The 23,215-nt window shown below is 55.2% G+C and overlaps 2 protein-coding genes across 5 annotated transcripts in view; both read right to left on the bottom strand.

Moving 5' to 3' along the window:
• Positions 1-5,596: 5,596 nt before the first annotated feature.
• Positions 5,597-13,128, bottom strand: CLDN19 (claudin 19). Of its 3 annotated transcripts, XM_072974639.1 has the most exons (7): positions 12,980-13,128; positions 11,921-12,087; positions 9,867-9,980; positions 8,508-8,672; positions 8,327-8,411; positions 6,469-6,621; positions 5,597-5,731 (listed from the first exon to the last, which is right to left on the bottom strand). In XM_072974639.1, exons 2-7 carry the CDS (start codon positions 12,075-12,077, stop codon positions 5,683-5,685), a joined length of 723 nt encoding a protein of 240 aa, XP_072830740.1. In that variant the 5' UTR covers positions 12,078-12,087; positions 12,980-13,128; the 3' UTR covers positions 5,597-5,682. The 3 variants fall into 3 exon arrangements, with proteins under 3 accessions (XP_072830740.1, XP_031539959.2, XP_006215893.2); XM_031684099.2 differs by lacking the exons at positions 11,921-12,087; positions 12,980-13,128 and adding an exon at positions 10,904-11,885; XM_006215831.4 differs by lacking the exons at positions 11,921-12,087; positions 12,980-13,128 and having other exon boundaries at positions 9,867-11,031.
• A 2,939-nt stretch (positions 13,129-16,067) lies between these two features.
• The window catches only part of P3H1 (prolyl 3-hydroxylase 1), a 29,180-nt gene continuing 22,032 nt past the window's right edge, over positions 16,068-23,215 (bottom strand). For both annotated transcript variants that reach the window (XM_072974634.1, XM_031684100.2), the window contains exons 6-15: positions 22,378-22,467; positions 22,000-22,052; positions 21,704-21,825; positions 19,944-20,071; positions 19,689-19,784; positions 19,088-19,238; positions 17,857-17,974; positions 17,369-17,444; positions 16,969-17,109; positions 16,068-16,540 (exon numbers count right to left, since the gene is read on the bottom strand). In XM_072974634.1, the coding sequence (XP_072830735.1) occupies positions 16,385-16,540; positions 16,969-17,109; positions 17,369-17,444; positions 17,857-17,974; positions 19,088-19,238; positions 19,689-19,784; positions 19,944-20,071; positions 21,704-21,825; positions 22,000-22,052; positions 22,378-22,467 (1,131 nt within the window). In that variant the 3' untranslated portion in view covers positions 16,068-16,384. The remainder of the gene's footprint in view (positions 16,541-16,968; positions 17,110-17,368; positions 17,445-17,856; positions 17,975-19,087; positions 19,239-19,688; positions 19,785-19,943; positions 20,072-21,703; positions 21,826-21,999; positions 22,053-22,377; positions 22,468-23,215) is intronic.

The following is a 23,215-nucleotide window of genomic DNA, read 5'->3' as shown; positions in this document are numbered from 1 at the left end:
AGATGAAAAATGAGGCAGAAGAAATATTTGAAAAACTAATGGCTGAAAATTTTCCAAAATCAATGGAAGATCACAAACCACAGATCCCAGAAGCTCAGAAAACCCCAAGCAAAATGAACACAAAGGGGAAAACAGATCCATGCACTGCAGAGTCAAACTCCTGAAAACCCAAAATGGGGGAAATCGGACAAGTTGGCCACTTGTGAGAGAAAAAGGAGCGAGAATAAGAACTACAGCAGACTTTCCATTTCAAAGCTATGTAAACTAGAAAACACTAAACTATAAATTCTTGAAAGGAGGGAGGGGTCAACCCAGAGTTCCATACACAGCAAATACATCTTTCGAAAATGAAGGTGAAATAAAGATTTTTTATTGTTGTCTTCATTGTAGGTGAACACAAAGATTTCCTTTCCATCTCCATCATGGGAGGCGTCTATACTTGCCTGGATTTTTAAGTGCCCTCTGAGAAGAGCAGTTTCCCAGTATTTTAACTTTCCCTTAGACTTTTTTTTTTCCACTTTCTGTCTCAAAATAATTTCAAACTTTAGAGAGAAATTGCAAGAATAGTTTAAAGAATTCCTGCATGCCCTTTACTTAGATTGCCCAATTAATATTATCTTGCAACTCTTTGCCTTGTAACTCTTTCTTCAGGTGTATTTATGCATATTTTTCCTGACACCTCATTATCCTTCTAGTACTTCAGTGTGTAATTTCCTAAAATCCAAGGATACTGTCCTACAAAAATACCTGTCTGTGGGAAACTAATTTTGATATAGTACCATCATCTCAACTACAGACACCATTCAAATGTCATTGGTTATCCCAAGGTGTCTTTTATGGGTCCAGATCCAGTCCGCCCTCACTTACTGCAGGTAGTGGTAATCTCTCGCCAATCTCCTCAGTCTGGAACAGCTCCTCAGTCTTTCCTGTCTTTTATAACTTTGACGGTTTTCAAGGGTACTGGCAGTTATTTTGTTGAATAACTCGATTTGCATTTGTCTGTCATATCGTAAGTGGATTCAGTTTATTCACCTTTAGCAGGAATACCATATAAATGATGCTGTTTTCTTCTCAGTGCGTTGTATCAAGGGGACACAATTTTGCCTTGTCCCACTTCTGGTGGTGTTAACTCTTACCAACTTGATCAAAATACGTCTACTGTGTTTCATCATGGCAAAGTTAAATATTTTGTACTTACTAGTTAATAAATTACTCATATCAGTTGGCATTTTACTGTAAAGTAGAGCTTTTTCTTTTCCCCCACTTTTTATTTAATTATTCATATTAATATGGCCTGGTGGACTCTTATTTTTATTCACTGAGTTTAAACTCCATTTCTGTCATTATTTATTTTGATGCTCAAATTGTTCCAGATAAAGCCAGAGGGAACCCCTTTTATCTGGCTTCTGTATCCTTTAGACGTCTCTGTCATTCCTTGAGCACTTTTTTACCTTCTGCAACAAGATACTCCAAGCTTATTTTGTACTTTCCTTATCCCAGCCCTCAAAACAGCCATTTCTTCACGGAGCTCTGGTATCTTTTAGTGGAGAATGGTATTCAGAAATCAAGATATGCTTTTTGACCTTTCTGGGGGATAAAGCACACAGATACATGTCCAGTCTGCCCTCAGTGCCTGTGAGGGATTGTTTCCAGAAGTCCCCCACCACAACCATACCAAAGTCCCCAGATGCTCAAGTCCCTTATATAAAATAGCGTGGCAATTCATTCGACCCTCCATACTGCCAGTCCCACATCCACAGGCACAGAAGACCGACTCTGTGTAGATGTATCACACACATGTACACACACACAACTATATTTTATTGTTTATCTACATATGAATAAAAGCCACGTGTTCATCCAGATGCCTGCAGTTCCAGTCCAACACCACAAGATGTATTCTGCTCTCCTCATTTCCATCTCTGTAAACTGATTCTCTGACAATGGAAAGCCTGGCTCCCATTATCTTCCGTACACTATTTGTTCAACCCCCTTCTGTGTAACCAGCCCAGGCTCTGCCAGCCCAGGACACCTCAGCTTGGTGGTGACCACGTGGGCCACCACGCAGAGAGAGAGAGGGAGGGCTTCAGGTTTTGACTTGGTGATTCCGCAGCATCATGTCAACCCATTGATGCTTTGAAGAATATTTTACACTTTACTCAACATTTTTAGTGGTTTTCAACAGGATTGTTGTCCAGAATAAAATGGCCTGCACTATTTGCATACATTGAACTAATTATTTTTATGTCTCTGTGAGGAGAAAAGGTCAGAAGCACTGCTTTGGGTGTCGTCTGTTCTTCATTTCCAGTTTTGCTTGGATCAGGTCTAGTTGTGGTTCCCCGTAGTCTTGCCAACTCTAGATGAAATCTTACATCCAACCACTTTTCATTATATCCAGTATTCAAACGATGAGAGAGAAACAGCAGCTCAGCTGCAGTTCTCATCCAGAAGAGGAGCAACACACAGCTCTCACTGGCCTAGAGCAGCAACTCCCAAACTTCAGCGTGTGCGTGGATCCCCAGGAGATAGCCTTAACATGGTGGATTGGTTTCACCTAGTCTGTGGTGTGGCCTGAGACTCTGTATTTCCTTTTCGTTGTTGTTGGGGGGAGGTAATTAGGCTTATTTATATATTTATTCTTAGAGGAGGTGTTGGGGATTGAACCCAGGACCTCATGCCTGCTAAGCATGCGCCCTACCACTTGAGCTATACCCTCCCCACTGAGAATCTGTATTTCTAACAAGTTTCTGGGTGGTGCGACGCTTGTGGTTGGAGGATTGTGCTTTGAGTAGCAAGAATCTCTGGAGTATTCATCTCCCTCATTCCAGTGGTCAGCAGGGAGTATATTAAACAATACAATCAGCAAAACTTAGAGGTATTTATAACCTTTTAATTTTTTTTCATTTGCAACCATACACACAGAAGAGCCGAGTGAACCCCTAAGGACCACTGGCATTTACTAATCTTACAATTTCCCCGGCTCCTGACCTTTCTGTTCCCAGAGCATTTAAAAGCAACTCTAGCCATGGTATCATTTCAGTGTGCACCTCTAGCAGATAAGGGTGAAAAATATAATGACCAAAGTGTTGTTATCACACAGAATTAATAAGTATAACACAAAATTAACCATAATTTGGCAACATCACCTAACTCCTCCTTCCTATGCACATTCTCGGGTGCGGGCAATGGGTGGTCAGCTACTCCAGCACCCCGACTCACTCCCCTTAGCTGAACACCTTCTGTTGCCATGCTACGTGCTACTGGGGCGAACGTTCCTTTGGGGCTGAGGGCTGAGCGCTCAGGTATATTCCTCCCCAAACCGTATTTTCATTCACTCCTGGAGGAACTCTGCTAACAAACAACGGCACCAGCTTTCAGATCATTCTCTTTGACCCATCTTCCTGGATCTCCTCTCAATCTTCCAGCCTTGAGGCTGGGACAGCAAACAGGAGGCCAGGCTAGTTACTGCAGGTTGGCAGCGGCAGGTGGCCAGGATGTAGACATTTGAAAGAGGAGAGGCCCTGGGGGATCAGGCTTCCCAAACTCTTCTAGTTTCTGCTTCCTCTAACTTTTCCCAGATGTCTTCCCAGTGCCAGGACCTCCTGCGTTGTAATCAGTGTGTTGATGGGGTTGTGAGTGGATCCGTCTCTCCGCCTCTCCAGTCTCCGGCTATAGGCACAAGGGCTCCCCTTCAAGAAGGACCACACGGAAGCCTGTTCCCACCCTGCCGTCAGGCCACCCGCCGGCCTACAGTTCGTCTCTCCCGCAGCCTATTCCTGAAGAAGCCAGCACCTTCAATCCCCACATCTTCCTACCAACTCCCAAGCCTCTGGTGGTCCCTGAACCTCAAGAGACAACACATGGAAACCTCCTGGCCAACTGCTTCCCCACCAGACAGCAAGGGTGTCCAAATCGCCCACCTGGACATGGAGGGTGGGCCTCTGGGGCCCCCCATCCCACCCGGCTCAGTGGCATCTGTCACGGGAGCTCTCACTGCGACACTCACTTTCTAGGGTCAAAATCTGGTGTTAGTCAGGGCCCTTCTGGCTGTGTGAGCCAAAATCAGACTCAAAATTGCTTCAGTGAAAAGGGATTTATTTATTTATTGGGAAGGTGTGGGAATCTTAACGAACAGCCTGGTCTCAGAAAAGACAGAGGGAGACAGGGCTTCCTCTCATCTTTCCTACCTCGTCTATGAGACTCCCTCAGAGGGGCAAGAAATGTGGCTGTCACAGCCCCGAGCTTCAGGCCTCACAGTAGTGGCCTCAGTGCTGACAACGCGTGGCACTCCCTCGGGAGCTGAGCTGGCTGGTTCTCAGATGCCCAGGTCCACCCCAGGCCCATGAAGCCCAGACACCCGGGGGTCAAGCTGGACCTCAGCTCTCCGGTGACTCGAATGTGTACCAGGGCCAAGAACTGCTGCATTATAGCGTCAGGCACCCAGACAGGCTCTTCTGTGGTTCTCGTTCATTGTTCGAGGGGCAGGGCCCTGGTGAGCCAGGTCAGGCTCAGGTCCACCCCCTAGCTCCTGACGCGCCCCGTGTACCTGCCACCGTTGCTGGGTCAGGGCAGCCATGGATGATCCCACAGCAGCTCTGCTGCCTGCTCCTCCCTTCCCACCCCTACCTGCTCCTGGGGGAGCGTGTGTGACAGGCATCTTATCTGATGGGAGAAGGCTGAGCTGTGTCCTTGGGCTTTGGTGGTTTGGTGGGACAGGTGGTGGAGGCAGCCAGAACAGAGCTGGCTGAGCGGGACGGGGAAAGGCAAGGGACAGCTGTAGTCAGCTCTTTCCAGCCAGGGGAGAGAGGGCGCTATGGCCAGAGAGAGTCTCAGGTCCAGGGAGGATGTTTGGGGTGGGAGAGGCCTGAGCACGAGGGCAGGGGCTGATCTGGGGTAATTTTCCCTACATTCCCCTCCGTTCTATTCTAAGGCAGTGATATCTGTCCTTTAAGACCAAGAGCCTCTGGGTGAGGCTGGAGCTCCAGCCACTGTCTCAGGTAGCTTCAGGCCACCCATCCCTCTGTCGGTTCCCAGGCTGGGACGCAGCAGGACCTCAGCAGAATAGAGAGGAAGAAGAGCGGGTGTGGGAAAAGTGGCAGCAGTGTGGTGGGGAGCAGAGCTGGGGGCTTCCGATATGCCTGCAAGGCCCTAACATCCTTCCCCTTGGCCCTCCTCCCCACAGCAAGCTTCTCTAGTGTCCCCTCACCGGGCTCTGAGCCCCAGCACCCAGAGGGAGGGCCTCCCAGGGACTGTCCCCTCCCTCAGCCAGGCTCCAGGGGCAGCCAGAGTAGCAGGGGTGGGACTGTGTCTTTCCTTAGGCCAGGGGCCCCCTGACCCTAACGCAGGGCCAGGCCTTGGCAGGAGGGGGTGTTTCCAATCAAGGGGTCCTGGTGCCAACCCAAGGACAGTTAGGGAGGTTCCTGGGCAGGGGCAGGAGCCCTGACCTGCTGGGATGTGCTATGTAACCCACTCTGGATCTCTGTCTCCTGTCTCTCCATCTTTGTGCCGAAGGACCCCAGGGACCAGCACTGACCTCTCTGAGCTAAGCCCCACCCTTGCCAGACCAGGGACAGATCAAATGATACCACACTTGGGGCTGGATGCTCAAATCTCTTTCCAAAAAATACCAAACACACAGTCAAAGTGTGGCAGGGGGACAGAGCCAGGCTGGAGACATGGACATTACACACCCAGGGGGCCCTTGGTGGAGGCGGACAATTTAACAACTGGTCTGAAAGTCAAAAGAGAGGAGAGCTCGTTAGTAGGGTGAGCAACAGGCAGTGGGGGGAAGGGCAGGGGCTGTGGGGTTCAGGCCCAGACCCAGGGACTGGCCAGTATGGCTCACAGCAGCCCTGCTGCGACCCTTTTCGGAGGCAGGGATGACATGCTCTGGCTTGGCCATCTATGTGGGTGTCCATGCAGCGCTCAGCCTACGGAAGAGCCTGAGACCTGAACTCAGCCAGCCGGGCTGTGTCTCTTGGTCTCTCTGAGCCTGTTTGTGTGTGACTCGGGGACATTTGTCATGCTGGCACTGCCTCCTCCACGGATTGCTCTGAGGAGCCCACAGGCCTGGGGAGGTGATGGGCTCCAGCTACCCAGGTCGTCTTTATTGCTGTGTCCTTGGGGCCCGGTACAGAGTGGACACTCACGTAGCCCTTCAGTGAGTAAATGAGTGGCCAGTGAAAGGGACAGCAGCCAGCTAGTGTCCAGAACCCCGCTGGTGCCCATGACGGGGTGCAGAGAGGTCCATGCCTGGGCCTGGATCTGGCAATGCGAGTGTGCCTGAGGGCTGGGGCCTGCCTTTCACAAACTCTGAGTGTCTGGGTCTGTCTCAGAGCGCGAAGTGGGCGCCTATACTGGGGACAAGCTGCTCAGAGCCCTAACCGAGCTGGGGGGACGCCCTGTGCACTCTTGGCCCCGCCCGAGGTGCTGCAGGGGCTGATGGAAGCTGGGTGGGCTCAGACGTACTCTCGGGCGGCGGCCGACGGTCCAGGCCGGTAGGGCTGCGGGCTGCTGTTGGATCTCTCCGGCTCCGGGCATGTGCAGCAGAGGAAGGAGCCGCCCAGTATGGCCAGGCCGGCGGCAGCCCAGCCCACGAACAGCGCCGGGCCAAACTCAAACCTGCCAAGGGTGGAGGACGCCATAAGGTGCGGCTGCGCCCAGGGCCTCGCCTCCATCCTCCCCCAGGGCTTCCAGCCTCGGGTTCTCCCGGTAATTTGGGATGAACGCTCATCCTTCCTCCCACCCCTGCTGCAGCACATCAACACCGCCCAGGCTGACCCAGGCCCAGGGTGGCTCTGCTCCACACAACCTCGGGCCTCTGTGCTCCTCTGGCCAGTGGAGGGGGTGTCGGGGGACAGCCAGGTCCCGTCGGGGAGGGGAGGAGCGGGGCAGTCCTGCCTCCTTTCTCAGTCACCGTCTGGCCCACGGAACTCGCTGTGGGGCTCACACTGCCCCTGGGGGAGACCGCTCTGCCTGACACTCCAGCTTCTCCACCCACAGGCCCTGCGGGAGGCCAGCCCCGCCCCACGGCAGCGCCTGGGTCTCCCCACCTCTGTGCCTTCGCACCAGGCGCCACCTGCTGGAGCGTCCCGCCTTCTGCGCCTCTCCGTTCAGATGCCACCTACTCCTGCTTCCCTGACCCCTCTGTTCTCACCGCCTTGCGCTGACTCTCACTTGGTGGCAGTTCAGTCCCTGGGGAGCACCTCGAGGGCGGGCAATACCAGATTCATCTGTGTTCCCAGGGCCTAGCACACAGGGCCTGCAACCCAGGCGGCCTTGGGGTGTGATGAAGGGACAGGGGCGAGTGCCAGTCTGGCATCTCTCAGCTGAGCTGCCTCTTACTTGGCAGGTCTTCATGGCTAGAGCTGGTAGCCCAGGGAATGAGCCTCAGGCCTGAGGTCTCCTTTTCCTCCCCTCTCCACACTGCTGCCTCCTCCAGGGAGCCCTCCCAACTGCAACAACCCAGGCATCTCTCTTCTCATCCTCATTCCACCCCAGGGCCCAAGGGATGTTGGGATGTCTGGCATTGAGACTGTCCCATTTCCTGCTCCTGGCCAAGCTGAGCGGTAAGGGAGGAACCAGGCCCTTCATAGTGCCCCCTATTTGGCCCCCACCCTCTCTGCCTTACAAGTCCTGACCACTCTAGTTCCAAAATCTCTCTGAGCCTACTCTCCACTGTTAGCCTCTGGCCCCAAGCTCTCTGCTCCATACCTTTGTAATTGCATCTTAATGGCCTTGCCCTTTCTCTACCACTCTGCACACCACAGCCAGAGAGACTGTCCTGCCTTCCACCCTCAGATGGGGCACAAAACCTTCCCCTTTGCAAAGCCCTCAGCCATCTGCCCTTAGGAATTCTCTAGCCTCATCTCTTTGGCTCAAAGTCATCGCGCGTCCTGCAGGAATAACAACTCAGGCGTACTGAACGTTCTCCAGGGCCCAGGAGCTGTGCTAAGTCCCTTACCTGTATCACACAGAACCCTCACAAACATGCTGAGCTGTGTCCTCGGTCCTAGCTGCAGTTTATGGGGAAGGAAACCAGGCACAGAAAGATTAAGGAATACAGCCAGCCCATGCGGAGCTGGGATTTAAATTCTGAGCCAAGGTATTTAGCTCCTGGGGTGGCCTCCATAGGCCTCCTGCTCCTTTGGAAGGCCCAGCCCCACCCTGCCTGCTCCCCACTCCAGACAGCTTCTCAGTGACAACACTTGGTGCTCCTCCAATTTCCCCCTCCAAGTGCCCTGCTGGACAAAGGCCAGTGGCCCCAGAGGAGGTGGAACTGGAGGCCCAGCCTGTCCCTTGGCCCAAACCATGCCCTGGCACTCACCTGGCATTGACAGGTGTGCTTGGGTTGAAGAACTCCTGGGTCACCAGGGTGGCATACCATGAGACAGCCGTCAATGTGCAGAGGCCTAAGGACAGGGGAGGGGGTCTCAGCTGTGCTCTGGCCCCCAAGATGGGACTACCTACCATGGTCAAGATGGTGGAGAAGGAGCCAGAATACTCACCTGCCAGGAGGAAGAGGGCGCCCCCAGCTATGGCAATGCGGCCCTTGGCGATGGGGTTGCTGTCTCCAACCCGGGTGCACTTCATGCCAACGACACTGAGGACCATGCCCACGAAGCCCAGGAGCACGGCCACCACCATCAGGGCTCGAGCTGACTGGATGTGACCTGGGTGGGGTGGGAGGGACTGAGCCAGTGGGGGAGAGAGGGGTGGGTGGGAGGAGCCCCAGCTGGAGGGGCTGGAGCTGGAGTTGAAGCATCTCCTGGGCTGCCACCTGCCCAGGCGTGAGGTAGCCACTGGCTAGGTGTGAGGGGCTAGTGACAGCAGGGTGTGAAGACAGGATGTGAAGCTGAGCCTCACCGATCAACCCCACTGTTCACTCCCCCCTTGCAAGCTCTTCTGGGTAGTGTGTGGTGGCAGGGTGGGATGAGTTCTCTCATCTGCCACTCTCTGGCCGGGGGACTCCCTTTGGGGCTTGGCCCATCCCTCCCAAGCAGCAGGGGCAGCTTTTCCTGGGGCTTTTCAGATTCAGCAGAAGGAGGAGCTGTGGGTGTCTGAGGCCTTGCTCAACCCAGGCTGGCCCTTGGGCAGGGATGCCTCCCTCGTTGGCCATTCTGCCTCAGGTCACCTTCCCTTCTGCCCTTTGAGTCACCTGGGGTTGCTGTATGCCTGCTGCTGGGCTCAGTCCTGGGCCTGGGGGCACCGCAGAAGATCTGGATCCCTGAGGGAGGCCAGATGACCTGCCTGGTCTGGAGTGGCAGGGGCCATGTGACAGCAGCCCAGCTTAGGCTTGTGGAGACCAGGGCAGAGGTGGGGTGGGCCAGCCCCAGGCCAGGGGCAGAGCTGCAGTGGTGCCTGTGTACCAGTCAGTCTCAACTCCACATCCCAGGAGGAGGAGAGCTACCTGTGTGTGCACATGCATGTATGTGTGTGCGTGCGCACACGTGTGTGGAGGTGCACCCGAGTGCCCGCATGCTTGTCTACGTGGCAAGGAGGTGTGTACACACAGTGTGTCTGCACAGAGTGTGGGGAGAAGTAGAGAGAAGGGGCTTGACTGAGCCCCATCTGATCCTCCCAGAGTCCTCTGAAAGTCAGAGAGCTCCCCTCTCCAGATGAGGACAGCAGAACCCAGAGAAGGGTGGTGACTCCTTCAAGGTTACAGTGGCAGAGCTGGGATCTGGACCCACGGCTGCCAGAATCTGAAGCCCCTGTCCCCAGCGGGGCACCAGGCTGGCCTGGCTCTTCCTGAGTGCCTGCAGGCAGGGGCTGGAGAGTGGAGCCCAGTGCAGATGGCCGACTGTGGGAAAGCTTGCCCCCACCCCTACATCCCACCTGCCCAGCCCAGCGGGCACGAGGCCTACCTTCCAGGGCGAGCAGCGAGTCGTAGAGCTTGCACTGCACCTGGCCGGTGCTCTGGGAGGCGCAGGACATCCAGAGCCCTTCGTAGAGGCCCACGGCGGTGATGATGGCGTCACCTGCGTAGGAGGACTGCTTCCACTGCGGGAGGGCTGTGCTGGCGATGATGCCCACCCAGCCACCCAGGGCCAGGAAGTAGCCCAGGAGCTGGAGGCCTGAGTTGGCCATGGCCCAGGGGAGGGGGCTGGGGATTCCAGGGCTCAGGGCTGGACCAGGGTCCCTGAGGGGACCGAGGTCATGACCAGGCGAAAAGAGCAATGGATTGAGGTGCAGCAACTGGTCAGAGGTTGAGGAGAGGTGGCAGCCCTGCAGTGGCAGCAGCAAAGGCAGCAGCTCCAGGCTCTAGAATGCAGGGGGAGGCCCAGGGGATGGAAAGGCCAGGGGCCCGCCCACAGTGGCCGCCTAAGCCAGGGCAAGTCCCCAGCAAAGCTCCTGCCCAGCCCCCTGGGGCTGGGGGTGGGGGTGAGGCGTGGCCAAGATGGGTGCCCCTCCCCAGGGATAGAGAAGGGAGGGGCCAGGAGGAGTGACCCCACTGGCCCTCAGGGCCTTTCTGCTAGGGAACCCCCTTTAGGAACCTGATACAAGTGCCCTAAAATTCTCCTAATTCCCACCCCAAGCACCAGCCCTGAGATGATGAACTTTGCTTTTGCACAGCTTATCTGGCTCATGGGGTTTTCTGTCCTCTGACTGTAGGATGGAAAGAAAATGGAACTCCAATTTGCAGAAGGTAAGACTAGAATTAGACATAAGGGGGAACTTTTTGGGGAGGGCTCTGAGGTCAGCTGGGCTGGGGAGAGGGTGTCGGGGAGAGGGGGTCCTGGGTACCTAAGGGTCATGTGTATTGAAAACAGGGGAGGGCCAGACCCACTGTGTGGTCTGTTTGAGATCTGAGGAGGACAGAAGAGGGACCTCATGAAAGCTGGTACAGAGCTGGCTGCCAGCCAGCAAGGAGCCTGGCAGGGAGGTGGGAGATAGCACCAACCTTCTGGAATTAGCCTGAAAGAAGGCAGACTGTTCAGCCTCGTTAATCCCCTTGCTGGCTGGCTTAGCCGCTCCTGCTGGGGCCGGAGGCTCGGGGCCCTGGCTCCCAGCTCCGGAACAGCCTTGTGGGGAGCAGCAGCCTCTGCACATTCCTGGGGTTCAGGCTGCCCCCTCCTAGCGCCCCACCTCCCCCTCCTCTCTCCTGTCCCAGCCCGGCCCTCTGGAGCAGGGGAATGTTTAACTCTCCTCGACCTCATTAGCAATCCCCTCACGTTCAGTTCAGCGTGGGTGCAGGGGAATGTCACAACCCCGCTCCTGCTCCCGCTCCTGCCAGCCCCCCGGCCGCCCCCTCCAACCCTGGCGGCCCACCCGCTTCTCCCTGACGGACCGCGCGGGGACAAGGCAGGTCCCGCTGATGACCCTGGCCTGCTCGCCCCTGCCACCGCCCAGACCCCCTCCGGCAGGACAGCCCCCCCTGCTCCCGCGCATTCTTCACGTGGCTATGCAAACGAGAGGGTGCCAGGCGCTGCAGACAATGCTGCCCTGTGTGCCCGCCCAGGCGTGGGCCCTGCCATGGCCCGTGGCCCGGAGCTGCGAGCTAGGGGAGAGGCCTGCCTCGCGGGGGCGGTGGGCACTGCCCACATCGGCTCCCCCTCCCCAGGCCCTCAGTGCTGGGGAGGCCAGAGCCATGTGGACCTGTGCACACACACACGTGTGTCTCCCAAAGCCAGCAGGACCTAGAGCCTTGGCACAGGAGTCGGTCTTGAATTCCAATTCCTCCCCCACGGACAGGGAGGGACTGTTTGATGTGGGGGAGCAGAGGACCTTGCCGGATCCCAGAGTGGAGACTCACTGGGAGCTCCCTTTCTAATCCTTAAGGTAACTCTTCACAGATAAGGAGCGAGACTGAGAAGTGACTTACCCCAAGCTGGGAGGTGCGGGGGCCTGCCCACTCCCCGCCTTTCTTAGGAGCTCTGGGGGGCTGAGGCTGAGCTGGCTGTGGTGCCTGTGTCCTCACCTCTCCTGGGGCTGCCACGGAGTGGGGGGTCTGCCCCGTGCCTGACGGGGAGCAGAGTGCCTGCAGGTGGCAGCCACCTAGTACAGGTTATTCCCCAAAGGCCAGGTCTGTCCTTTCCCAGTGGGGTCTTGACCTCTTCTCCCGGGCTTTCTTCCATAGGACTCTCTCTGTAAGGAGGATTCAGGGGTCACTCTGGTCCTCAGGAATACCTAGGTCAGGTCTCTGAGCCTCAGGACCTTCAACACCACGTAGAAATGGAGTGTCAGAACCACACGGGCTCTTGAGACCATGGACTGCCACTCCCTCCGTTGACAAAGGGAGCTGAGAGCCAAAGAGAGGAAGAGAGCTGCTTAGGGTCACACAGCTGCCCCCGGGGCCTGCACGCCCCTCCTCGCGGGCACCCCCAGAGCCCACCCCCACACTGGGGACCCGGAGCCACGTTATGATCCAGGACGATGCTCACATCTCCCTCAGAAGCTCCTCTGTGTATCCCTTCTCTTTGTTATTTGAGGGCTTGAGTCTATTCTACCAAAACATCCTCTCCTACTGTGATCCAACCCCCCCCCCCCAGTATTCCAAAGCCCTTGGGAATTCAGATCCGGCTCCTGGAGTGGAGCTCCTGAACCTGGTGTAGCTTCTCCTCCTAGGGCTCCCACCGCCCCAGTGGCCCCTGCAGTCCCCCAGCTCCCAGGCATGCGGGGAGAGCGGGAGGGCTCAGGGACCCGCCACAGCCTCTGCTAAGAGCTAACTAGAAACCGCCCTGGGGTGTCACACTTCACTGTTTAAAAAGCGCTTTCACTCACATTACAAGAAGCTTAGGGTACTGAAAAGCTGTGACGTTAGGCAAGTCCCTTATTAGCCTCTCTGGCCCTGATTCCCCAACTGGAAAATACGGGTAACACTCCTCGTCTGTTGGGATCGTGAGGGAGTTTACAAGGCTCAAATGATGGGTGAGAAGTGTTTGTGGAAAACCTAATACACTGGAAGAAATGAGGCTAATGAGAGCTCTGTTCCAAAAAGGCTCCCTCCTGAGCGGGTCTCCCCCTTGTGTCTTCTTACCCTGAGTGTGGCAACTGCCCCTTAGTAGATATGTGCTGACCGTGGACTGCTGTGAGGATGACACGTTTCTGCCTCCCTCCCAATGAGACACTGGTCCTTCCCCATGGCCGGTCAGGAGGATCTGATTCACTTGGTTACCATCTGGCACATTCTCGGCAGCCACCACCTGAAACATTGGAGGCTCAGGAGGTGGTGCTGGTCAGACTCCCCCCAGCTCCTGGTCTGACTGCCGTGGAATTCCAGGCTCAGAATGGAGAGGACTTGCCTCGGGCGGCACAGCCAGAAAGAGCGCAGCCAGCAGCGTGGACACCCTACTGTCCACCCGTGCCCTGATCTGGGATCCATAATGCTCTTTGCATATTTCCTTTCAGAGCACTTGGTGCATTGTTGGCCTCCTTCCAGAGGACTGAAAGTGTCTCTAGGCCCTCCTACTAGCCCAGTTTTTGTGTCCCATGCTAACCCAGGGCGAAGGCATCTCTGCAGCAAACATGGCCATTTGGAGGTGCCCTCTCCTCACAGGCTCTCTCTGGCATCCCTGCTGAGAGGTCTGCCCGTCCGCCTGCCTAGGGACTGACGTCTTCCGCATTCACATCTTCCCCAAGTTTGCCAAGTTGCCGCCCATCCTCTCTAACAATTCCCATGGCTGCTCTTCCTTCGTCTCAAGCAGGCTTGCCCACGGCTGACCTGCCCTGGCACGTGCATACACACGGGTCAAGCAATCACAGCCGCATCTCGGCCCGCCCCCACCATCACCTCCTGCTGCCGGGGGGACTCACTCACTGTAATTACATGCACTTATCCCGGTTCTGTTCCCTTTGAAAAATGTTTGGCCTTTCATGAACTAAACGGAGACAGTTAGCTGTCTCTATGTGTTTAGCATATTTTGAAATTGTGAAGGTCATCTGCCTTGAAGTAGAAACTTCTGGAAGACCTGAATTGGGCTGACAGAGTTTTCTGTAATGTTGAGCGTCTACTATGTGCTAAGCCTCTCTCTGAGTGCCCCCTCACTGATGCTCTCAGCCTCCTGGGAGGTAAGGACTGTAATCTCATGTTACTGGTGAGGAAGCACACTCGGGGGTCACACAGCACCCAATGCTGGGAGTGAGTCTAGCCCAGCTCAGCACGTGTGTGAAGAGGCTCATGCTCTTTCCATGAACGTGGTTCTCCCTCCCTATGGCGAGTGGGTCATCCAGACGGGACAAGGGATCAGCACAGTGACCGTCCCTATGGGATCACTCCCATGAACATACGCACATGTGCTGTCTCCCTGCTTAAAAACAATCGTTCCTTTACATCTCCCTCCAGCTCATCCTGCCCCTGTGCAGAGCCAAACTCCTGATAATTGTCTACACCCACCATCACCACTCATTTCCCCGCCCCTTCTCACTTGAACTCACGCCAGCCCATCTCGTGTCAACCGAAACATCTCTTACCAAAATTCTCACTGATCCCCGTGTCACCAAATCCAAAAGAGGATTCTCAGTTCTTACCTGGCTCAGCCTCTCAGCAGCATTAGACCACCATTGCCCACTCCCTCCTTCATGAAACACTCTCTCTGGCTTACAGGACACCAGGCCTCCTGGCCCCCCTGCTCACGGCTTGTCCTCGTGTCCTCTCTTGGACCACACTGTCCTCCAGCCTGGCCCAGTCTTCTGACTCTTCCTGTCTGCAGTGACCTCCGTCTCCGGACTTTAAGCACCACCTCATACACCAGTGGTGACTCCCAAAGTTATAGCTCCTACCTCCACTTCTCCCTGAACTCTAGACTCATAGACCCAACTGGCTGTTTGATATTTCCACCTGGATACCTAACAGGTTCCTCAAACTTAAGCGTAACTGATGCAAAACCAGACTCCTGCCGTCCATCTCCACCACCATCTTGCCCGCAGTTGTCCCCATCTTAGGCAAGCCTGCTCCACTTTCCCAACTACTTAGGCTGGAATCCTTCTTGGTGCTTTTTCTCATACCACCCAATCCATCGGCAACTCCCGCCACCTCTATTTTAAAGAGATCCAGAAGCTGACCTCTTTCATTGCCAATGCCCAATCCACGCCCCCTCCATCTCTCTCCGTGGCCACCGCAGCTGCCTCTGCTCTCCTTGTCTCCGTCCTTGCCCCCACAGCCCATGCTCTATGTACGTTCTTCACTGAGGCCTTTAAAATGTAAGTCAGATGTAAGTAAGTCACCCGCCTGCTCAAAACCCTCCAAGGGCTCCTGTCCTACTGAGTCAAAGCCCAGGTGCTCACAGTGGCCCCAGGATGCTGGCCTCATTGGCTGCCCTCCTGGTCCACTCGGTGCCACCATGCTGGCCTCCTGGCTGTTGCTCCCTCCTCAGGGCCTGACTCACTTTCTTTTCTACCTCAAAGCATTACACATACACGCACATTTATGTGTTTGTGACCTGTCTGCCTTGATAAACTATAAGCTCTAGGAGGGTGGGGACTTGTTTTGTGTGATGCCGTATTCCCAACACCAGGCACTTAGCTGGTGCTCAATAAACTAGCACCAGTTGATTGAATAAATGGGCACTCAGACTGCAGGTTCCCAACTCACTGCCCCCCAGCATCTCAAGCCCGGGAAGGGAGATGGGCTTGTGGCCAGAGAAGCCAGATCTCCAGGTCTGCTCTTCCTCTGTCTCCTAGAGGTGTTGTCATGCACACAGGCCCTGAGGTATGAGGACCCTGAAGCCAGACGGCAGAGCAGGACGCATGCGGCTGACACGGGGGCAACATGCCAGAGCACTGCTGACCGCGGCTAGCTGCCAGAGAAGGATTAATAGTAATCCCTGCCATCCACCCAGAGTGTCCAGTTTACACAGTCCTGTCACATCCAGTATTGCATCTGGGCCACACCACTGCCCAGAAGGTGGGCAGAGCAGGGATTACGTGGTCCCCATTATGCAGACGACAACCCAGAGGTCCCCGAGGTTACGTGTCTGGCCTGAGGCTGCAGAGGAAGTGGCCGAGCCGGGAACCAAGCCAGGCCTCCTCACAACGTGCCTGCCACTGCGTCCTGCCCAGAGCAATTTTATTCAGTGAGACCTCCGGGGTCAATGGGTACATTGCCCCTCTCTGAACAAACCACCAAGTACAAAACCACAAATCATTTATTCTTTGGACGTCTACACAGACACTTCAATACTGTACTGCTGTCACATGGCTGCCTGTGCAGGCCCCCGCAGGGGCTCTGGGCCTGCGTCCTGAGTCCTCAGTCAGGTCCAGCGGGGAGTGGCTGTCCTGCCATGTCCACTACAAAAGGGGTAGCACCGTGTGGACGGCTGTGAGTGGAGTCCCCTCAGCTGGGCGGCAGACCCAAGGTCCCCACTGCTCCTCAGCCAGGGCTGGCCAGTCCAGGGTGCAGGACAGAGTTCCTCACGTGGTCCAGTCACCACCCATGTGTGAGCTGTCAGAGCTCATCCTTGCGCCCCAACTCACTGCTGGAGAGAGACTCCTGTACAGGCTGGGGGTGCCCCTCCTGGGCTTCCTGGGGCTGCTCGTTGGGGAGGTCTATCTCTTCTGGGCTAAAAAGCATCTTCACCAGGTCGTCTGCCTGTACCCTGTCCTGCAAGGACAAACCCCGGGCTGTTCAGAGAGGCCTCTGGACCAGGTACTCACCAACTCTCAGGTTCTACTTCCTGGAGAACAAGAAGGCTTTTTCCTCAATGGCCTCCAAGTTCATTATCGTCTCAGCAGGTCCTATGCTCCGTGCAAAGGCAGCGGAGGTGGTACACAGCGAGGGACCAAGAACCAGGATCGCTCCCCATCTTGCCCCCAACCCCTGTCTGGAGCCCCATTTACAAAGGATAGAAGAAGGATTAGTGACCACGGCACGTCGTGACCATGGTGACACAGTGCCCGAGGGAGGAGTCTCTCTGGACTCCCAAGCCCAGTGCTCTTTCACATCTGAGCATCCGTAGTGGAACCAGAGAAGGTGGAAGCAGAACAGGGGCCCTTCCAGGGAGAGGTCACAGCAGCACCAGCTGCTCTCACCCGCTCACTGTGTCGAGCGTCCAAAGTGAACCACAGCGCGATGGCACAGCGCTGCCCCCTGGTGACGGCCTTCACACCGTGAGGGTTTTCAGTGCCGGAAGAGAATCCCACGGCCCTTCCACACCGGGGCTGCACCTCCGCCTAAAGGGGTCAATGAGGGGGGTACACAGGACAGAGACCGTGATCTGCTTTCAGAAGGGACATGTGGTCATTGGGGTCCAGGAGGGGGTGTCCCCTCAGCCTGGTTTCCCAAAGACCAGAGCTGAAGAGGAAACGTGACCAGTTGGAGGCCCCCTGTTTTGGGAGAGCAGTGCTGGCCACTAGGGAGACCGGTTGGCCATTCTGCCCACTGCACTGTGAGGGTTTGTCCTTCCGGGGATGGGGACAAGGGTGCACTCACTGTCACGGTCTTGGCATCTAGTTCAGTGAAATAGAAGTTTCCTCCATCAAAGTCTCCATTCAGGTAAAGAATGGCGCTGCGAAAGGCAGAGAGCATCTCAACACAGACTTCCTCCTCCTCCCGCCCCCTACACAACCCACAGCTCCAGTGCCTTCATCTCCAAGTGCTTCCAATCAGCAGCTGGAGGGGGCCTTTCATAGGAAGAAAGCCTTCTGCAACTTCCTCTGAAGTCTCATGAACAGGTCTCCCAACCTTCCTGCCTCCCTACCCTCGCCCCAGAGAATCCACCATGTCCGTCTCTGGGGTGTTTCTGTACCAAGTCCAGCTTTCACCGTCCTACTCATCACACTACTCTGTGATGGTTCCTGTACCATCTGACTTCTGATCCAGAGGGTCTTGGACTCTGGGAAGAGCTGGTCCCAAACATGTATGTGTTGGGGGAGGGGGCAAGGCACAGGCACTGGGGGCCTTGGAGGGAGAGCCGGCACCTGTAGTCCCGGAATGTGTAGGCAGGCGGCTCCTTGATGCACACGAGGGCCTCGGCGTTCAGGATACAGTTGTCCACGTGGACTGGGTGGCTACCGTCCTTCCTCTCAGCCTGTGCCTCTGGGGCCAAGGTAACACATGTTAGCACCAGGCCACCTCAGGGGACACCACAGCTCTCCTGTCAGCATGTGTCACTGCTGACCAGCTTCCCTTCCCTTCTCCTGGTTTGATCCACACCCTCCAAATCTTTCGACACACAGCAGCAAAACTAACCTGAAATCCTTACCCCTGGTGGATTAAAACAAAGGCTTCATCAGGTTCTTCACTGCCTGTGGACTCTTCCCGGCTTCCCGGGCTTCCCGCCACCCATGCCCCAGGGTGCTCCCACCTGGAGGCTGGGACACACATAGTTGCCTGTCTGATATATTCCTTTGATGTGCCCAGAGTTTGCTGGAACTCCAAACATTCCGAGTGTCAGAATGTTTAGAGTAAAGCCCTCTAATCTCTGCCGCCCATTGGTGGCATATCAGCGTCAGGGACCACTGAAAGCTCTGGCATGACAGATCTGGCTGTGGGTCATGCGTGATTCCTGGAGCGCTGGCCCAGTGTGACAGAGGGAGAGTGAATGACGAATAACCTTGAACCTGCTCCAACTTGTAAGATAAGTAGCTCTCTCGCAAATCTGGTATTTAACAATCAGTGACAGAGAACTTGCAACAGAGAACAGGATTCATCTAAAGACACAGAGCATGATTCAAAGAGTCATCTCAATACCAATGCTGAGAACCACTGGAGGAAAAGTATTCTTGAATGCAGCGCTCTGTAATTTGGCTTCTGAGGACCTCACCACCTTACCTGGATGCCCTGCTCCCCACCTTAAACTTACTCTCCAGAAACAGCAACTTTCTTAGTTCCCCCAACTGCCAGTTGCTCGATGCCTCCACTCCTTTGCACACACTGTTCTCTCTGGCTCAAACATTCTCCCATCACCCTGTGTATCCCACAACTCCTATTCATCCTGCACAACTGTCACCAGTCATCACCTCCTCTGGGAAGCCCTCCTGACTCCCCAGGGAGATGGACTGTAATTTCCTTCACTGCATTTCTCACACTGGTTTACGCTGACTCCCCAGCAGGATGAAAGGGACCGTGTCCTGCTCTCCTGCACATCCTCAGCATCCAGTACAGCACGTGCTCTGCGGGGCAGGGGCTGCGGCGGGGAGGGAGGCCCACCTTCGATGGCAGTGCGGCACACCAGGTGGGAGTAGGAGAAGTAAAGGGGGGTGTCCAGGCGGAAGTAGGACTCCATGATGCGCCGCACCTTCTCCGTCACGTTGTAGTACAGATGGGCGCTCTGCAGAGGGACCTTCCCCTCCTGCCCCAGCTGCCGAGGAGACCAGTTGTCAGCCGCCCGGAGCGCCCCTCCGTGGCCGACAGAGACCCAGAGGCACCGGGCCGCACTCCTCGTGCCCAGGAAAGCACAGTCCCTCTGCTCCCCACACACGACACTCTGCCACAGCCCCCTCCCCTTGCCTTCGTATTTCTCTTTCTGAATAACTTGTGCATCCTGCTCAGGAGTACAGCCGTTCCTCAGAGCACTCCCAAGCTTAGGATATCGGTCGTGCTTGCCTGCCTTATTTCTGCTATACTTGGTCTAATAGCCAGGGTTCAAGAGTCAACCTCGCTCAACGTAGCTCATCCTGCCTCCATGGCAGCTGGAACGCCGACAGGGCAGACACCTTTTACCTTTCCCACCACTATCCCCAACTCTCCCCCAGATCCTGGGTGTCCCCCTCCCCCTCCTCCATACCCGAGAACAGAGTACTGACCCTACCTTGAGGGCCTTGAAGACAGTGACACCATAGAACTTTTCACTGGGGGTGTGTGGGGAGGTCTGACCCCGGTAGCCATCTCCTGAAGTTGCTGCTGCCTACGAGGCCCAAAAACAGGTGGAGTTAGCCAGGGTGGCTGAGGGCCTGAGAAGAGGTGGTCAACTGCCCACGAGAAGCAGGCAATCAGCACCAAAGAGGCACCCAGTCAGGGGAGGCCGAGCCCTTAGGGAGAAGGTGTGGTCACGGGGTTCCCTCACATTGGTCAGTCTCTGCAGCTCCTGGCACTCGTCATCAGAGATCACGCCATCCATCACCACCCGCTGGGAACCGTTCAAGACTTTGGAGTTCATGGTAAGACTGATGCCATCATAAAGCAGGGGGCCACCTGCAGAGCAATGACAAGACAGGGCTAAATCCAGCAGCAGTTCTGTATAGACACTCTCTATCGGGTATTGCCTCCTGTAAGGAACAGAAATTCCAGGTGTTTGTTTCCTGTTCACCAGGGAAACCTCCCTTTTGGCCACTTCTAAAGGCAGCGTGGTCCAGAGGACAGAACTTGGAGCTGAAGGACAGGAGAGCCAAGTGCTGGTCCTAGCTCCACTCACAAAGAGCTGCTGGCTCCTGGGCCCACCAGTCACACATTGTTGAGGAAACATCTCAAAGACATTCCCAAAATATGAGCCCCAGGATCCAAAAGAACTCGGTTTGACCTCTGGACCCACTTATTAGCTGTGTGAGTTACTTAACCTCCCTGAGCCTTATCTCATCTGTAAAACAGCATCTACCTCGTAAGTTTGATATAAAGAACAGTAAGACAATTTAAGAGCTTAGCATGATACTTGGCATATGGTAAATGCCTGAATGTTTAGCTACCATCATATCACTGTCAGCGTCACCTGTTTAAAATGAGGATCTTACAACCTGCACCACTCACTTCCCAGACAATTAAGAGAGTCAAGAGAAATCACAGAGGGAAAGCTCTCTGAAAACACAGGAACGCTGGACAAATTCTTAACATGCTAATCTTGTTAAATTAACCACTGTGAACTGAAGCAACTTCAGAACAAAGGCCAACCTTCCTCTCTTCTATTCCCCTGGGGTCTCTGTGTGCTGGGGCCATACCAGAGACTCACTATAACTCCATCTATTTACTGAGGCCTCAGCGTGTGCCATGTACCGTGCTAGACGAGGCCAGGGATTAACACCTAAGACAGCACCTTTTCCAACAGTTACACGAACAACCAGCACAAGGCCGACCTTGTGAAAGGGTGAAGTGCCTTGGAAGTTCAACAGAAAGAGGGAGGGAATCCTAAATGCCCTGGAATTGTAGGGTGGGTCTGAAATGCACCCCCGGGCAGAGATGATGGGAAGTGTATAAGAGGAGGGACAGGGATGAACAAACACCCGGGGGCAGAGAGAGGCTCAAGGATGAAGAGAAGGTGTGACCGAGGAAGAGCAGAACACATGGTGAAGGGGGCAGGAGGGAGGATGGTGTCAGAGCCCCGTGTTTGGGAGACTGGTCTAGTCCCAGCACAGGAAGGGGCAAGGTAATTGCAGACAGGAGAGGAGGCAATGGGGCAAGAAAAGGGTTGGGAGAGAGAAACAGGGTGGAGTCCTGATCGTGGGTCTCTCCAGTGGGCTGGAGGGGACGATGGGCAAGCGGGGAGAAGGACCAAAAGAGACCTGAAGATTTTGAGGCTTGGAAACAGGATGAATGATGGCAATTGGGAGGAAACAGTTTGGAGGCAGGGAGACAGGATGAGTTTTTACTGGAGTGAACTAAACTAGTGTCACTGTGACACAGGAGTCATTTCTTAACCCAAGGCCACCTCTCAGAGCTCTTTGCAGGTGGAAGTCCTGTTGCTGAGTGAGGAAGAACATGTGGTGAGGGAGAGCGGACTTGTGCTGGCGCAGGCCCTGAGGCTGCCCTCTGCTGGGGGCTGCCCAGCTATCGTGGGGACCCCCAGCCTGGCTGCCTCCACAACGGTCACAGGACACCCCGAGCTCGTCCTCTCACCTTCCCGGGTCAGCCTGCTCACGTCCAGTGACTCCTTGGTCTTCTCTTCCACAAGGGTCTCAATCTCCTTCATGAGGTTTCCGATCTCCTGCGAGATGCGGGCGGCTGTCTCCCGTTCTGACCTGCGGGCACAGCAGCTCTGAGGACTGGGCTCCGGGACCCGCCCAGGCTCCCACCCCCACTGCCCAGACTGGACCTGCCCACCCCTGGCCAGGAGTTCACATCTGCCTGGGCTCAGGAAGCCTCAAGTGCTTCATCAGACCGATCCAATCATGCACTTTCTTCAAGGTCCTCACTTCTGTTTCTCTTGCAGCCTCTTGGGAATCACCTCCTCTGGCGTCCATGAATCCTAAAAGCAGATCAGGATAAAATGAACAGAGTCGGGTGAGCTGCTCAATCTTCCAGGTCTCGATGCACAGACTAGGGCCTACAGGGGAGTACCCCTTCTCACCCGCCTCCTTTCAGGAGATAAAGTGAGAGGTCCCTGGAACTAAGTCAGCTATAATTAGCTGCCAAGAATTCTCCTATGTCTCCCATCTCTCATCCATGGGCTTCTCGGATCCCATGTTTGGCTCAAGCCCTGAGAGTCTTCTCCCCAAAGTGACACAGTGTACAGCTCACCCCTACCCCCTGCCCCATGACATTCCCTACTCTGTTTCCACACCCTCACTCACCGGGTCAACAAAGGGGATTCCAAACACATCATAAGCGAAGAAGAGCAGTTCTTTCTCCAGCAGGCTTCGCTGTCGGTACTCCTGGGCACTCTGAGGAAACACAGTGGAAGGAAGACCCTGGAACTCAGCCCTGTCAATAGCTCTCGGGGCGGAGGGTGGGGGACTCTGGCATTCTATGCTGTTGTTCCCAGTGTGACCAGAGGCTTCAGGTCCCCCAGTTCTGGACAAAAGTCTCATTTCTCTGCTCAAGGGCTCCTCTTGCCAGGCACAAGCAATACCTCTGAGGGTGGCATAACCTGGCTTCCCTTGAAGGGAAAAAGCCCCCTTCCTCCCCCGCCACCACTCCCCCTACCCCCGCATTAATCTCTGAGACAGAAAATCTGAGGATTCTCCGGAGATGTTGAAATATTTTTCAGAGAAGGAAAATTCCTTCTGTGATCTCTGCAGGATTTCAATACTCAGGAAAAAAACCTAGGAGTTAGGTGACTCCAGACACCTCTGGTGTTGGTACTATTACCCTCATTTTACAGATGAAGACACTGAGGTACAGAGGGGATATGCGACCTGATTAAGGTGACACTGTAGGACATGGTAGAGCAGGGACCCACATCGAAGCCCAGGTCTTTCCAAACCTAAAGCCCACATGCTTTTCCTCTGCCATCCGCCTCCCATCAGACGTGGAACAGACGGTATCCCTCCCTGCAGACGGGCAGCCCTTCCCACATGTGCTCACAGGCAGGGCTTAGCCAGGGCAGGGAAACTAAGTACCTTCCGGGGTCACATGTTTCCCTAGGTGCCCCGCTTAGTCTCCCAGCAGCAGTAGAAGGAAGGAAAAGAA

This window comes from Vicugna pacos, chromosome 13, assembly GCF_048564905.1.
Source record: "Vicugna pacos chromosome 13, VicPac4, whole genome shotgun sequence".
Taxonomy (NCBI): domain Eukaryota; kingdom Metazoa; phylum Chordata; class Mammalia; order Artiodactyla; family Camelidae; genus Vicugna; species Vicugna pacos.
Note: the sequence above shows the minus strand (reverse complement) of the source record. Positions and strands in the feature narration are given on the sequence as shown.